The 16943-nt window shown below is 39.5% G+C and overlaps 1 protein-coding gene across 1 annotated transcript; it reads right to left on the bottom strand.

Annotated features, from left to right (window-relative positions):
* Nucleotides 1-4002: 4002 nt before the first annotated feature.
* Nucleotides 4003-11835, bottom strand: hcn5 (hyperpolarization activated cyclic nucleotide-gated potassium channel 5). The gene is made up of 10 exons (XM_062432227.1): nucleotides 11624-11835; nucleotides 10596-10782; nucleotides 9825-9929; nucleotides 9458-9595; nucleotides 8184-8345; nucleotides 7593-7686; nucleotides 7337-7464; nucleotides 7102-7248; nucleotides 6475-6712; nucleotides 4003-4175 (listed from the first exon to the last, which is right to left on the bottom strand). The coding sequence occupies exons 1-10, from the start codon at nucleotides 11833-11835 to the stop codon at nucleotides 4003-4005; spliced, it is 1584 nt and encodes a 527-aa protein (XP_062288211.1).
* Between the last annotated feature and the right edge of the window lie 5108 nt (nucleotides 11836-16943).

The following is a 16943-nucleotide window of genomic DNA, read 5'->3' as shown; positions in this document are numbered from 1 at the left end:
GACTTATCAAGGGGTTTTAGGGTGTGACGGAGTCAGACTCAGTGGATTAGGCTTAATGCTGAAGCAATTTCTATGTGCTATTGGTGCTGAACAAGTGATTAGTTTATGACATGCTTTTTTCAAGGACTTGATTTACGTGAGTAAAGTGAAGCCCAGTGATTTCACTGAGGTGCAAAAATAATGCAGAACCAAATTGAACTTTAGTGTGTGTAATGACAGAAGAATTTGTTGTGCACAATAGGAGCACAAGGTTTTACTTTGACAGAAGGGCAGCAACATCTACGATATAACTAACTGTAGCGATCAAAGCCACCTCTGTAAATCATGTGTAAAGACCGGAGAACCTGACCTTGTAGCGTGAAGGTACCGCAGTGTTGTGTCTTTAACCTTCAAGAAACTTATCATGTATAAACACGTAGGTGATAAGTTTATATGTCATACTGGATTTCCTCTCCCGCTGGCACAAGAACACAGGCTCTTTTTTTTAAATTATAGTAAATTAGATGCAATTTCAGTTCACATAAAATATGATGAATAATACAAAAATCTCCATATCTGTTAATCAATTTATCTTCACAGCCAATATCTTTATAACTTCAGAAGATCTGCATAGTGACGGGCTCCGTGCGTACTAACCTTGGATAACCGCCGATACTCTTTACAAAAAAGGCTTTGACATTTGCACGCTTTATTTCAAGAAAAGGGGGGGGGAGCTTGGACTGCTTCATGGGGGCCATGGGCTCACTTCAGTTTAAGAGAATGAGCCAAAGCAGTCGTAACCACCCTCTGTTCTGCTGTAATGATGAAGATTTGGAAATGATTTAAAGGTCAGAATAGATCACAACAGTGGTGTACTGCTATAGACAATACAGTTTCATTAGCTAAAATTAGAAAATGTGACTGCAACAAGAAGGGCATCCTACTGTCACTCTCTGAGAAACTAGGATTTCTATCCAGAGACAGATGGACTTATAATTGGTTGTTTTTCCTCTGTCTTCTCCTCGGTGTGTTAAAGCATCACGGACTAATAGGGTTGGTAAAAAAAATAAATGTGCTGTGTGCAGTTCATTCAAGTCATATGATGACTCATGAACGCAGGCACTGACAGGTTTTTACAAACTCCAGACATTTGCCTGCAAATTCAGATACAGCAACCTGATTCTACTTTCCTTTCCTGGGCCATAGTTCCCACCCAAATTTTCCAAGAAGGTAATTTCCAATTAATTACTATTTATGCAACGTGCAATAATGAGATAAATAAAACATTGCTCTATTTGAAAAATATCCCAGTATGGTTAATTATTTATTAAAGTTAAGAAAATTAATTGGACAAACGTCTTGCTACTTTTCCAAATATGAGTTTGACATTCTGTGGAATACACTGTTTTACCTTACCAAGATGAGAAGATGTCGTAAGGTAACCAGCTACTCTAAAGCTCACAAATTAACATAATATATCTTGTTTATTCTGAGTCTAGAATATTCTCATCTAAAGCAGACAGCCTTATTTCCCAAAATGTCAAATTATTCTTTTAAAGGACCAGTGTGGAAGATTTGCTGGCATCTAGCAGCAAGGTTGCAGATTGCAGTCCTCCCCCTCCCCGACCAAGTGTGTAAGAGAACCTATAGTGGCCAAAAACTCATGAAAAACGTGAAAGGCCATCTCCAGAGCCAGTATTTGGTTTGTCTGCTCTGGGCTACTGTAGAAATATAAATTGGACTGAGGGCAGACTGGACACTACAGTGACTCACTATCACCCTCGAGGTACAAAGTGGTATTATGAGGCAGGGAGGGCTAGGGCTAGCTGGCTAGCATGCTCATTTCAGTACATATCACTGCAACACAATACGTATAGATATTTAACATAACATCAGAATAGTTACTTTTTCACATTCTGTTGATAATTTAAGTTAGTTTTTGAATGTTTTAAACTAAAAATCTGGCTTTACAGATTGCACCTTCAATCCATTATTGGCCTTTAGATGTGGTTGAAATGCAACCACTGTGCTAAAGCTGTTTTAGGTCTTTAGGGCCCAGTAAGGATTTCGGGGAACTTCACCAGCCCAGCTTTTATTGTTCCCATCACTTTTTGAATATGATGAGTGTTGTAAAACAACCCATCTGGTACTCCCTGCAGAGTGAACTACATGTTCTAAACTCTTCCTGTTTGTAAGCTCTGACTTTTTCCTTCTCCTCGTCTTTCTCTCAACAGGTAAACTTTGTCTTGGGCACTGGTCTGCTGTGCCTTTTCACGCAGGCTTCTCTGACAGGCAGAGACCAGCCTCTACTGATGAAGACCTGGTCCGACCGAATGGGTGCCCTCTACAGGAAGATGAAGAACATGGGATGCCGCTGCTTAGGCTACTTTCTGGAGCAGGCGGAAGAGGATGTGCGGCAGCAGCTAAACGAGGCCGTGCAGAACCGCCAACCCCCTGAAGAAGCAGCATCGGGCATCCTGAAGACCCTGGAAAAGAACTACGATTGGCTGCGCTGGGCGGTGATGCTCCATCCTGCTCCAGGCCCGATGGAAGAGGAGAAGGATGAAGGAACGCAAGATGAAAAGGATGAAAAGGATGAAAAGGATGAAAAGGAAGAAAAGGAGGGAAATCCAGATGAACAGCAACGCAACAATTTCCTATCCGTCACGTCAGAAGCACCGATCCCCCATGTGATGGTGTGCTACCGTGACACACCCACCTCGCTGGACAAGAGCCGTATCCACCAACTCATTCAGGACCTGGAGTGGAAGATCCCGAACCCACCGCCGGAGGTGTACGCTGCCATTGAGGAAGACCCGGGAAGGGCACGACGCTACCTGGCCTCACGCATGTTGCTGAAGCTTCAAGAGGGGTTGGGGTCTGCTGTGGCCGTCCATGTGGTGCCAGGCAGGATGGAGATGAAGTGCAATTTCCCTCCAGCCTCATACTACCTCTATGAGTACAAACACCGACTGGCCTCAGGCACTGTGTGTATATTTGGGTAGAAGAGAGAGGGAGAAAAATTTCGGAGAAGCCATCTGCTATTATTGCTTTATTTGCTTTCAAAGAGGCATTAACATGTCTTGTGTAATATTTCTTCCAAATAACAAATAAATGTCATTTTAGAGAACACGAAAAATGACAAAGTACTTTTGAGGTTTTTTTTTTTACCTTCCTTTAAAAAAAAAAAGAAGGTCTATTACAGCTTGGGTTTATATTTATGCAGCTTGGCTATCATTTCTGTCATTTATGATATTACCTAATACAATAATTTGTGAGATTTGGGAACGTAGTGACATTGCAACAGCAAAGTCCAACAGTGCCAAAAACATATGCGATCAGACAGATCATAAATAAACCATTACAAACAGTATATCCATATCATCTGAAACACTTGAGGTAAAAGCAAATTGAGCTCGCCGGGGTTCGAACAAGGCCTTCAACCAAAGCATTCAGTATATGTTTTGGCCTTGTTCTGTGAGTTTATAACGGGGCACTTTGGGTTATAATTTTTCAGTTAACTTTTATCCAACAAAACCCCCCCATGAAAATTGATTGCTTGTGTTTTTTTGAACCATCTGACTGTTTAGCAATGGTGCTGTGTTCCCAGATCTCAGTAGCCTCATTAACCTTGGTGAGTAAATTGTTGTTATTGATAGGAACAATGACCAAAACTACTCAAATAAAACCAAAGTTGTATGAATCCAGAATTTTCCATTAAAACTTTGCCATATCCTCTTTCATTTGGTCACATAAATATACATTAGTTGTGCAGACGTCACTGCTAAACTGCAACACTTACAAGGAAGCAGAGATGAAATGTTGGACCTCTTTACTGTTGAGGTCTTAGTTTATTGCTGATAACTGATGGATTAGAAGACAGAATAATTCCCGGTCAGCTGTAAAATTGTCTATCTCATCGGAGTCCAACTTCTGTCCGCATGTGGAATCATCCACAGTCTTACTGTCCAACTCCTGTCCTTTTCACTCAGTAAAACAAAAGTCCAGGCAGTGTTTTCAGTCTTATACATGTCCGCCATCAGAGTTGAGCAGAACCATTTTTTCGACGTCCTTTTTGACTTCTGGGAAGCCCTGCAGCGCATCATGGAAGTCGTCCCAGGACAGAGAGAAGCACTGGCAGTCGGTCAGCGCCTTCACTGTGGCCAGATGTTTGCCTTTGGTCAGCACACATGTCTCTGTTGAACACACAGAGGGAGTCACAAGAGCATGGTTAATGAGCGAGTAAACCCTAATGACGGGGATGAGACCTGACAATTAATCCTAAATTAAATAACCGGACTTCGGGAAGCCTGCTTAGCTCCAAATGCTGCTGAGGTTTGCTGCCAAAAAGATTAGGACCCGATCCCACTTAAAACTGGAGAATTAAACAAATCCCCCAATTGGAAAAGATAGATTTATTCGCTTTGGTTTGGAAGTAATTAAAAAAATGTTCTTGCTTACTTATGCAAACAAACATAGACTTGCATTTGTATACTGTGTGTGTGCGAAGTGATAAAAATGGAAAAATGAAGAAATGAAAAATTAAGCTGCGGCAGGGCGAAGTACGAAAAACTGCACTTCCTTGAATGGTCACTCCAAAAGTGTTAAAACTATACAGCAGGAATAAGCATATTTTATATTGCTCACTACAAAAATAGTTGTGGTCTCTAGAGCTAATCTCCCTTTTCATGACAACTGTACAGGATACATTTTTATATATTCCACCCATTTCAATTTCAGTATGGCTTAAAGTTATGCATAATTAAAGGGATCGCTGCGCCGAGGCGGGTGCTGTCACAGGCAAGTTGCTATCACAAAGACGTTGTTTACATAACTTAACCATGGCATAACCCCAGATCCACAGAGTATAGGTGTAGCCCAAGCCGCTGCTATTTCAGTCCTAATTGTAACAAAGTATTATTCAGTGTGTGGTTGTACTAAAAGACCCTATAAGTAGTCAGATGTTTTTTTCCAGTAAGTACATTTTGTTTGAATGGTTTTAAGCTTGTTTTTTCACTAGTGAAAATAAGCATTTGCATTTTTTCACAGTTAACCATAGACTGTAAACCTAAACTGTACACCTTGCTAACCAGATATCAGCTAGCGCTAAGGTCAGCTCCATTCTCTTGTCCAAATATGGTTGATTCTGGCTCCAAAAATCCAAAATGGTGACCTTCAAAATGTGAACTTGAAGCTTCAGAATTGGAGTCCACACACCGATGGGTGCTGTCAAGGTGGCTACGCCCATCAGTTTTTAACAGTCTGTGATGCTGAGCAATAGAAAAAGTGAAACTTTAAAATTCACACTAGACTTGCCTAAAATCTCAACCTAAAGCCACCAGAAAGACTCACTACTTCCACTTCACAGTAGTAATATTAATAGGTGTATCAAGCCATTTACACAGTTATATATATATATATAATATAACAGTTCAGATATATAGATAGATTTAAAATATGAAACATTTTTAAACATATGAAACAACTCATCTCAGAAACATTATCCCTGTTACTGTAGATAATCCACAGAACATGTTTTCGACCATTTTCAGGGTTGTAGTTCATGGTGTGGTCTGTGGATTATCCGGAGTACAACTGGTAAGTGTTTCATGAGACAAATAACTGAATGATTTTTAAAATTGGATTTTGGTATGATGTCCTTAAAAGAGATAGCCGCAAACAATGGACTGGAATCCAATAGCCCTGCGATATACCTTTGTTGACACCTCTCTGACACAGTTTTAGCTTGGATTACTACTCTTATTTGCAGTTATGTTGCAGGGCTTTTGAAAAGCTTACTTCCAGCATGTTCTGTGGATTATCAGAGACACTGTTTCTGCAGAAACACATTGCTGCAGTGCTGATAAGTAAAAACTATCCTCATGATTAGATACCACCAAGGGGTAAGTGAGAAAATATGTCTTTTTTGTAATTTGTGTCACCCCTTAAGATTATTTTGCCATAGATTAATACAAAGGTTTGAAAAGTTGGTAGTGGACCTTTTCTTTACTTTCTTTACCAAGGTCAAATTCTCAGTTATATCATGTTGATCTAATCTCATGTGGCATGTCAGCATTTTTTTTCCTGTACTTATTGTGCTTTTGCTTTAGGTAATCCAGATGTTTCTAGGAGTTTTTTCTAAGGTTAGGTAATACCCATGTAACAAGCAAATTTTAAACTGTGTCCTTGATATAAAATGTATCAACTCCTCCGTGACTATTCCTAGGGTTTAAGAATGCATGAAGTCTTAGTTTGTATTTTACTAGAGCAAAAAGAATATAGTTTCCAGTCGAATGGGCTAACAACTGTGTGAAATATGTGTGTTAAATCCTTTAATGTGACCCATTTATGAACATTTATGATGTTCCTCCATTCCTTATTCCTCTTTCACTTCAAATGCCCCTGTCTTTCTCTGTCTCTTAATCACTTATCAAATTACTAAATATTTTACACGATGTTCCAAATATTCCATTATCAGAGTAAATCCAACCCCACCTCCGAAAAAGTCTCCGTCACACAGCTCCTTCTCGTAGGAATCGGTCTCCATGAGGACCTGGCCGTGATCGATGAAGAACATGCGGTCTCCCGGGACGTTCTGTCGCACGATGACGTCTCCCTCCTGGAAAACATCGTAATCCAATTTCTGGAGGATGGCGTTGATGAAGTTTTCGTCTCTACTCTGAAAAATTGGCACTTTTCTCAGAAGCCGGCTGCACATCACCTCCAGGATTTGCTGGGAAAAAAATGCAACAAACAAAAGTATTATGTTACATGGAAAATGCAGGACTATTATAAGACACTGTGTGGAAAAAAAAATCTATGAGATGACCAAAGACTGAGGGACAACAAAGCATAGGTATCACATAACAAACATAAAGAACCAATAATGAGTTTATCTTAAAGTACAATATATGAATGTGAAGGACAATAACTTTGATGATCTAGAGATGAATCTAGAAAATAATCAAAAGATTAATTGATAAAGAAAATGATCAGTAGTTGCAGCTCTTATTGCCACTTAACACTGGTATCAATATGAGGTGCATCCTACAGTATGAACCTTCTTTCAAACAAATGAGATAAAAGCAGCATCAATGATGAGCATGAAGTTCTAAGCTGTACCTCTTTGAGTGATGAAGACACCGTGTCCATGACGTCCCTCTCATCAAACCATTTCCCTCCGTAGCGGGCCTGGTAGTAGTTGCTGATACGAAGCTGCAGCTCTGGTGGGAGCTTCATGAAGGTCATGTAGTGCTCCAAACGGCTCATCTGTGGAGAGTCACAGTGTTTTCAGGCAGGAGGCACCACTTTCCATGCTTAATTATGAATTATTTTGTATTTGTTGATGAGGGAGGACCTTGCTCTTGTACTCCTTTGCTGCCGGATCGGTGCTGGCTATCATGGTGGTAGCGTTGGCCACAAGGACGGTATACATCAGACAGCCGGACACCATGCTGACCATGACGATCCACATTTCAACATAATCTGAGGGAACACGACACCGACACAGGAGCTCGTTTAGTGTGAAATGGTGGGTATTTATAGCCGAGAGAGAGAATTACGATACACCTGCATTGTGTTAGCGCTGGATATAAACAATCAATAATTCTAACTTGTTGGAGCATCCATGGAGCCATAGGAGAGAGCGATCATCTGGGAGAGAGCGCGGAAAACTCCCCAAGAATACTTCACGCTCACTGTGGCGTTCTGGAAGAAAAGTGTTTAATCTTTAGGGATATTTTAGGGATATTTTTTTGTAGGTCTGAAGCTTCACAACAACAAAATGTCTTTATACATTTCCTGAACAATACCAAGTTATTATTCTTTTCCTGGAGAATCAGCTTTAAACCAATTTCTCTTTATAGGTATTTTTTTCTTTTTCCAGATTTTACATTTTTGCATGTTGCTGTTTTTTTTACCCTGGGCCAATCTGAAGGCCTGTGGTGGAAGCTGGAACCAAAGAAAGTGTTGTACTTTTGCTTGAAAAATTACTTGAGTTAAGAAAACAGTCTCTCATACAGAGATTTAGACGTTAAATCCTAGATTATAGACAAGATTTTGTGGAAATATCCATTGAGAAATAACTCTGGGAAATCTGCCCATGGGCTTTAAAGTGGACACATTAATCAAGTCATTCAAAACACCTAATCTACAACCATCATCCTTCATTCTGTCTAAAGAAAGTTTTATGAAATTAGTTTTACCATCAGGTTTTCTTTCCGGACCCAGCAGTCAGAGGGAAACTCTTCCAACATGGGCACAAAGTACTGGATGCAGCCGTTCCAGTGACACAACAGGAAAATCATCATGAATAGAGATAAGATGCGGAAGAACAGACGGACCACCTCCAAGTTTGCATTTGACACCTATGGAAGGAAGGACATGAAATAAGCCAAATTACATACTGGCAAAATGGTAATATCAACAGCATCAGAATATCTCATTTTTAGACAGAAAGCTATTATATTTGTTCACTGGCTAAGTTACAACAACTCCTCCTTTTCTGAAAAAAAGAGGAAAGAAGGAGAAAAAACATGGCACAAAAGGGGCAGAATATTGCCAGTTGTAATATCCAGGGTGCAGATTTGACACAGTTTTTCACTTCAAAGGATAATTCTGCTTTATTCAACTTCAGTCTTCTTTTCATATCTAATTTTTATGGATCATTTCGGTTCTTTCTGTAATGATAACATTTTAGTTAATGTTACAAATGACTAAGTAAAAGCTGACATCTGGAAATCACTAAAGACAGGTGAAACAGGTCATCGAAACAAGCATTCAGATGATCAGATTATCTAAACTACTTTATTTGGAGTTAAAACTGACAGTCAGTGTGACCAAAATATTTGTATTACTCCTTTAATTGCACAGGAAAACTGTGCAAAAAAAACTGGTCTGTAACGTGTGATACATGTTTACAATGCACGGATTGGTTCAAATGTTTGGCTTAAGTTTGGCAGTACAATGTAATCATGAATGTACCTGATATGAAAAACATATGAGTAAAATTAATAAATGAGGTTGCAAAAAAAAAAAAAGTCAAAGTGAGAGGTCCCTGTAACAACACAACAGTAACAAAATACACACCAGAATTTTTTTCAAGTACTAGTTCAAGGCTGAGAGTCACACACAAATTACCTACAACATAAATTATGCATTACTGAGATCAGAGCCAAGATACATTATCTTTCATTATGAGATTACATGATACGTTTCAGGTATCCTATTTCCTGACCTCTGTTGTATGAGCCAAGTAGAAACAGAAAAATGCTAAAAAAAAACAAACAAAAAAAAAAACATACATGTAGCATTAATACAAGCCAACAGTCGATTTAGGAGCAATATGTCAGCTCATGTTTAACAACCAGGATTCTAAGAAGTCAAAATCAGATTTGTCATCAGAGCTGAATCTAAGGTAAAGGTTGATTTGATTTCAAAGTTGATCTTTGAAGGCTGGCCCCGGCCCTTTGAAACTTACTTTCTCCACCTCATTGAAGAACCTGACCAGTCTGGACACTCGAGCAAGCCTGATCAAGCTGAGGATCCGCACAAACATCAGTATCCTCATCATTTTGTTGGTCTTGGAAGGGTTGTCATCATTGTGGTACTGTAAATCCTGGAGTGATCAAATACAGACACTCGATTCATGCTTAAAAAAATAGTTTTTTTTTTTTAATTTATGGTGTATTCTATTGTATTGAATTGGATTTTTAGCATCATAATGTTAAGGTACTCTCCTCTTGTTATATAAGCTTATTATTACAAATCATCGAACAAATCATGTAAAGTTAAATGCATGATTGTATTTTGAACTGGAAAAAAAAATACAGCTGGTTCATTATTACCGCAAACAGCAGTATGTAGCCGATCGGGAAAGCAGCTATAACATCCGGTATGAACCATGTCCTCAGGTAACACACTCGGATTCGCTTAATATCCAGAATAGCTTCCTGTGAAAGAGAACAGCAGATTGAGCAGATGGATGAAGATGCTCAGCAGCATGTGCGATGTATAATTTAATACTTGAACTGAACCAATATTTTGGGAATTTGTCCAAAATTAAGGGAAGACAGAAGGGTCAGACGAGTTTAACAATGCGCTCCGAGGAAATCTGCATTAACGTGACAGCGCTGTCGAAATTGTCGCCGAAGCTCGTGCATGAATATTTTAAACTGGCTTGATAGAGACGGGAACCGACTGAGAATAAATCTGACAAAAAAGCAGATGCTCGCGTGGTTCAGAACAAACACAACAGGAAGAAGAAGAGAAAAAAAAAGCACCACAGATGGGTCATTTGTGATTGGCAAATCAGAAGTCAGAAAGCACGAGCAGATGAAAACAAGCATGATACAGTCAACTTAATACTAAATTGGAAATGTTATACTTCTCATGTATCCCATACATCATGATCCCTGTTACAAAATCAAACAGCAGGTGCCAATATCTCCCATTTCCAGGAGCTAAAGGGAAGGAGGGGGCTGAGGGGTATTTGTTAATCTAGCCTTTCGTGTATCAAGTAGATTACAGATGGGGCAGAGATGGATTGTATGTGCTTGTCTGTACAGGGATTATAGTCCTCCAGATTGTATCTGAAAATAGAGTACAGCCACTCTCACCTCGCCGTCCTCCGCTATGATGCCCATTCGGAAATTCAGAGCTACATCTATCAGGAACAGCGTGTCTGAAAACACGTTAAAACCTTCCCATGCCATTCCACTGTTTCCATCCAGGAAGGCTATCTCCATGGGAATCCCAATCAGGTTCAGAAATGTGATGGCCATCATGACCATAATGTAGTAACTCCTGCAAGAAAAAAAGGAGCAGAAATCATATGCGTGAGTTTTTGACTAACCCTTTAGATCTTGTTTTTCCACGTATGGTCTGGAGTGGAAAAGTCTCAGTTCATTTGCCATGAAGGACTCATTAGACAGTCCCGCAGCAGTCGGTAAGGCAAGCTGATTTATGCACACTAAATACTTTGATACTGTAACTGCACATCTACTCAGCCAGGGGTTCAATTTCCAGGCTCAAATAACTCTGCTCTGTGATCCCAATTGTTTCAATCCTTCTCTGTTTTCACCCCATCTGATCACATTACAGACTAATAATAACAATATCTGCAGGGATAATGTGACTCCAGCTGTTTGGGAACACATGTTTTCACAGACACCCCACGTTTTCCCCCCTGTAATCCTCCAGTCTCATCTTTGAAATCACCTTGTGATTTTAAACTTCTCCCATATTGATGTTTAACCTTTGGATGATCATTTTCTTACTTTTACTCATTTTGCTTCTATGCTCTTTACAATTGAATGCTAATTATATCTTTCTCTCTGTTTTTGTTTTCACCTTTGCAGATGTTTTTCTAACTGTGCCTTCAGAAGTGCACTTAAAAACATAATTGTTTTATCAATGCAGAATTATGATTACTAAATGACTGCACTGTTGTATATTTGACTAATGTTAGTGATGCATATAGAAGCAAAACGGAGAAAACTATTAAGATGAGATGAATCTGGATGAATCTGGGAGGAAAATGCACTAAATATTTAATTAGAGAAACTACACAACTTTTAAAGAAACTCAAAGTGGATGTTGTGGCTCATTACAGGACTGGCCTGAATCTATCAGATACATTAAATACCTCATGAGGCTGAACGGGTGAATGACAAAGACTCCGCTCTGCAGCTGCCGCATGCACTCCGTCTCCACGGCCACCTCGCTGCCGTACATGTACAGGGACTGTCTGTTGAGCTGTGGGAGAAGCAGGGATCTCCATCCACAGGTTGCAGTGGTGCATCCCACGGCGGGACCTTTTACTTTCTCCATGGCCGACCTCTGGTCCCCTCTGATCATCCGTACGCTCAGGTCATCCTCGCTCTCCCTCTCTTCGTTCTGCTTCCTCTTCTCCTCGGGACGAGCCGAGTCTGACTTTGTTCTCCTCAACCAGTCCTAACCTCCCTTTTTGGTCACAAGGTAATTTTCCATCAATTCTCCCAACCTCTAGGCTTGCTGAAGCTGTGTGGAGCAGAGCGAGTGGGTACCCGTCTTTCTGCTCCCTCCCACCTCTCCCTCCTCTCTGTCTGTCTCTGTCTCTCTCTCTCTCTCTCTCTCCATCTGCCTCTCTCTATTTCTGCCCCCACCCCACCCCTCCACATCTTTTCTTTTTCTCCCGGCTCATCAACTATTCAGTATCTGTGTCTCATCCCCCCGCATGAATCAAGCCGTGTCAGGAGAGTAAGGTCCAGCACATTAATACAGAAGACAATGGATGTGTGTATGTGCGTGCGTGTGCGTGTGTGTGTGTGTGTGCGTTGCAGTAGAGGATAGGGGGTGGGGGGGGGCATCATTATTATTGTCATCTGAATTAGACATGTGGCAGCGTGTGCAGGGACGTGTTCAGTCTGGGCCATCTCTACCAGAGTATGTAATTAAACACTGTACCGTGTTACCTGATGCTGTACGTACACTATACTATACTCACAGCTATGAGCCGGCTCCTGCGTATTGTTTGTTTACACATTTCACATCAGCACCCAAACAAAAACAGAGATATTTCATTTCCAGGATTACAGAGTAGCAGATTGGGAGTTTATCCGGCCGGATCTTTTTCATTTTTCTCGGGGTCGAACGTGCGATTCGATGCCAGGCGAAAGTTTGAGAAATGAAAAACAGAAATGACATTAGAGGAGTAGTGCATTGAGATTAACCGAGTGCGTCATGCTCAGCGAGTAAGGTAAATTACGGGCAGCTTAGTGCATCAGATGTGTCTAATAATATGAAAGGCATTTTATGAGATTACTGGGGTTTTTTTGGGTGCTTTTTTTTTTTTAGAATATTTTTAGACATTTCAGTCTGTGTCACAGAAACAGTTGTATGTCTTTAGCCCTGTAACCTGTGACAGACCCGCCAATCTGTCCAGGTGCACTAAGGCTTCAGCCCTTGTGACCCTGAGCAGGATAAGTGGTTTAGTAAAAATTGTTGAATGTCAAAGCTACTATAGCTTTTGTTTTATTAGCTTGTAACGGTAAAGCATTACATATAAGCTGCATTTTTCATCTTTTCGTCAATCTTGTTCTCTGGCAACTGGATCTGGATCAAACACGACATGTCGGTGTGTGTGGTAGGAAAGGCTGAGTGAGAGTATGTGTTCTGTCGTTGGGTCAGACCAACAAGCTCTGGTTAGGTTTAGGCAACTACAACTGTTTAACCCTTTTCCCCTCACAAAGGACATTTTTAGCTTTTCATTTGATCATTTTGGGCTGTGGTCATGCTTATGGCAGCAATTTTTCCAAGGATTTTATATAGAAAAACATGCTGCGCCAACATTCTTAGGGACAAATATGCCCCTATTCAAATTACATTTTTTGATCCCCCTGCCAAAATATGACTCTTTCATGTATTCCTGCATTCATTTTACCCCACCAGATAACACTGTTTAGCTGTAGTTTGCCTATAGGAGAATACAGTCCTGCTTGTCCTGTATATTCATGCATGCACAGCAGACCAGTGAAAAATGTGATTGTGTCCAAAATGACCTGGATCTGTTGGTATGGGTGTCAGAGTGTGTAATGTGTGTATTGAAAAATTAATGTGTGTGTGTGTGCGTGAGTGTGTATACATAAATGTGTGTATGTGCAGCTACAAATGGAAAATTTGTCTTGCCTTGCAGGTCTGTATTTATAGCATTATGTCTGTCTCTCTCTTTCTATCTATCTCACACACACACACACACACACACACACACACGCAACCACTTTCACTCATGCATCCAATCACACACACATGCATGTACACTTCAAACGTGCAGTATATTTACAGTTGGTTATTAAGCTGTGAGTATTTAAAAAAAAAAAAACTGGGGTTAAAATCCTGAAAATGAATTAATATTTTATAGTTATTATCAGGACTGATGTTGGTTAAAAAAAATAATGAATTGAAAGTGGGAAATAATTGAAATGTTTTCTTTTGATGCAAACCATTTGGTCCCCGAAGAGCCAAGTGTAACATTTTTTCTAAAATGAGGCACAAGGGTTAAAAACAGCAGGCAGTATATGAACCATGATCTTTGGTCAGACAAGCCAAACCATTCACCCTGACCTGCTCCCTAAGAGTCACATTAGCAAAATAGCCACAAAAAAAAAAAACTGTTGTGGACGTACTCTTTATGTAACTTGTTGTTGAAAAAACACTGCAATCCCTCATCAGATGATGTTACACTGTATTAATAAAAGATGTTGAGTTTTTTTCTGGCTCACTGCCTTGATTTCTTCACCGTGTTGATATGTGACAACGTCCATGTTCCGACAAAGTTTATTGTGATATACGTGGGAGAATATTTCTTTGCTGCTGATTAAATAAAGACAAACAAACAGTGCTTACATTTTCTGCCTTGAAGCAGCTTGTGCAGACAGGAAGAAGGAGTGACAGACGGTCAACCCTTCCTACCCTAACCTATCCTCCTTCAGGGTGCAGATTTCTAGAAAAAAGGCCCCAAAAATAGAGACAGACTTCAGATAAAACTGGAAGTAACTTGAAAGGTATTTCGCTTCTTCTTCTTGTAAATTTTTCAGTAGTGGGTGTTAAGTGCCACGCTATAAGGACTGTTCTACTGTGAAAAGCAGCATAGTCTGCAGCAGAGGGTGTTTGCAATAAGGGGGATATCTATCATACTGACCAGAACAAATGAATAATATGCTTACCTGCTCATTTATCTAGCACACAGCTGGCCCTCAAACTAGAATAAGTGAGTCAGTGCTTCTGCTTACGCGCCGCTTTGCTTCGGTGACGCACAGGACACCCGGTAGACATGAAAACACATATATCTATCCTATTGTAGGTCACAAAATTAACATTTTTCATATAACAACCCCCCCCCCTCCCCCCAAGCTACTGTTGTTGTATGTTCTACCCACCAGCATCAATTTTCCTACAGCACAGGATATGATATCTGTCAAAGAGTACAGACAAAACATGAGCGATTACACAAACACTGCTTTATTTTTGAATTATTGAAGCAAAGAATAAAAACACAAAAGTTGATTAATTGATTAGTTGATAAAAAAGAAAAGAAAAATAAGCGACAACTCGTAGTACTCAATTAACAGTTTTAGTAATTAATGAAGTGAAAATGGAAAACATTCTCTGGGTTACAAATGGGAGGATTTGCTGCTTTTCTGTTTAAATTATCCAATTTGCACTTTATGATGATTTTCCATTTTATAGACTATATAATTAATTAGAAAAATAGCGATCATATTAGTCAATTATGAAGACGGTACTATGCTTTCACTACCACAATGATTATTATTGACCTTTGAAGACCTCTCCAAAGCATAATATAAATGAAAGCACCAAAATAGCTTTGTACTTCAGTTGTCACACATGTGCATTATGAAACAATGACACATCATATTTAAATTACTTCTCCACTGAATAACTGACTAACAGAGATATTATCTAACACAGTTTTTTACAACACACCTCCGTCGAAGCCTTGGGGTCCAAGTTGTTTTTTTCTGGAAGCACTTGTCCTCTTCCACATGAGCTGCCACGCTGAACGAAGAATAACACGGTTCTCCGGGCTGTGCCAGCAGATAACACAACACAGGAAAACAGCTGTTAGAGTATTACGGTGTTGATGAAAATAATAGATAAACATATTTTTGTTGATGATAACGCCAGAGAATGTTGCAATTTTGTACAAAACAGGAAGGAATAGAAAAAAAAGAGGATTCATGTAGGTCATGTAGGACTTTTTTTTTTTTTTTTTTTTACCTCTCACACAATAGCGAGCATGTGATCAAGATACACATGCATTACTTTAGGAGGAATTCAATTAAAAGGTCTTAATGTTGTTTTAAGTTAGCATTGGTGTTTTCAGTGATGCTGCTCCATGCATTAAGTGCACAAATGCTGAATCTGTTGGTTTTTTAACTTTCCCACTTACTGTACATGGTGCATACACATGATAGAAGGCCCTAAATTAATCCATCCTGTTTTTACTTCATTCACTCCACCACATGGCTGCATGAGTCTTGTACTCAGCATGGCTAAAATGAAGGCCATCACCGTTTCATCTGGAAGAAAACATAAGTAACAAGTACTGATGAAACACCAGATGAAATGATAGAACTCCTGTGATGCTGTGTCCCTCCTCGATGACGTTTCGATGGATCCATAATAACCAAATTCATCAGCGTCTCCTTCCAGATTATCATCCGGTGCATTCTGTAAGTTTCAGAGACAGTTGATGACTCCACAGCGGATAGATTTCTTTTGCTCCTGGGTCTTTTCTGAGGTTAGTTATATGGCAGTTTAAGAAAGGTTTATCTGAATTTTAATATTATGAATACATGAATAATGGCGCAGTAGCAGCAACTTCATCAGTTTTGAGCAGCAGAATGATTAATTTTCATTGTATTAATATTTCATTGGTCGGGGGCCGCGTGTGAGTGTGTACGGAGTGTGTAGATGGGGGACTTCACAGTGATGTACAAAAGATGTATTAATCACGTCTTCAAACATTTCATCTTTATCTTACGCAGACGAAATGTACCTGGGTTAAAAAAAGGGTAGTTTGTTGATTGGGATTCTTTTAGTTTTCAGTCAACTCGTTAGGAACATGTAGCATCATTATTAAGAGCCTGCTATCCATATTTTTTTTTATGAATCTTACACTTTTACTTTAATGAATGATGAAATTATATCTATCATTTTTATATTTACATCGTCAGTTTTTTATGTTTTAATAGCCACATTTTATATTATTATACTTTAATACTTATACTATAACTGGCTTATTTTATTTATAGAGCTCAGTACAGTGTTGCAATGTAATGTGAGGAGTTTCCTTTTTATCTGTGTTTGACATATGTCTCACCACTGCAGCTGTAATTTGGCATCTTGTAAGTCCAAGTGGAATGGGCACATGTAACTAACTGACTGACCATTCAAAAGCATCA

This window comes from Scomber scombrus, chromosome 13, assembly GCF_963691925.1.
Source record: "Scomber scombrus chromosome 13, fScoSco1.1, whole genome shotgun sequence".
Lineage (NCBI taxonomy): Eukaryota > Metazoa > Chordata > Actinopteri > Scombriformes > Scombridae > Scomber > Scomber scombrus.
The sequence above is the reverse complement of the archived record's forward strand: the minus strand, read 5'-3'. Positions and strand labels throughout refer to the sequence as shown.

Coding starts and splice junctions, on each gene's coding strand:
- hcn5 (XM_062432227.1), bottom strand. CDS start 11,835: ATGATCAGAGGGGACCAGAGGTCGGCCATGGAGAAAGTAAAAGGTCCC. Junction 10,783..11,623: donor CACCCGTTCAGCCTCATGAG/GTATTTAATGTA, acceptor TTTTTCTTGCAG/GAGTTACTACATTATGGTCA. Junction 9,930..10,595: donor TCATAGCGGAGGACGGCGAG/GTGAGAGTGGCT, acceptor TCTCTTTCACAG/GAAGCTATTCTGGATATTAA.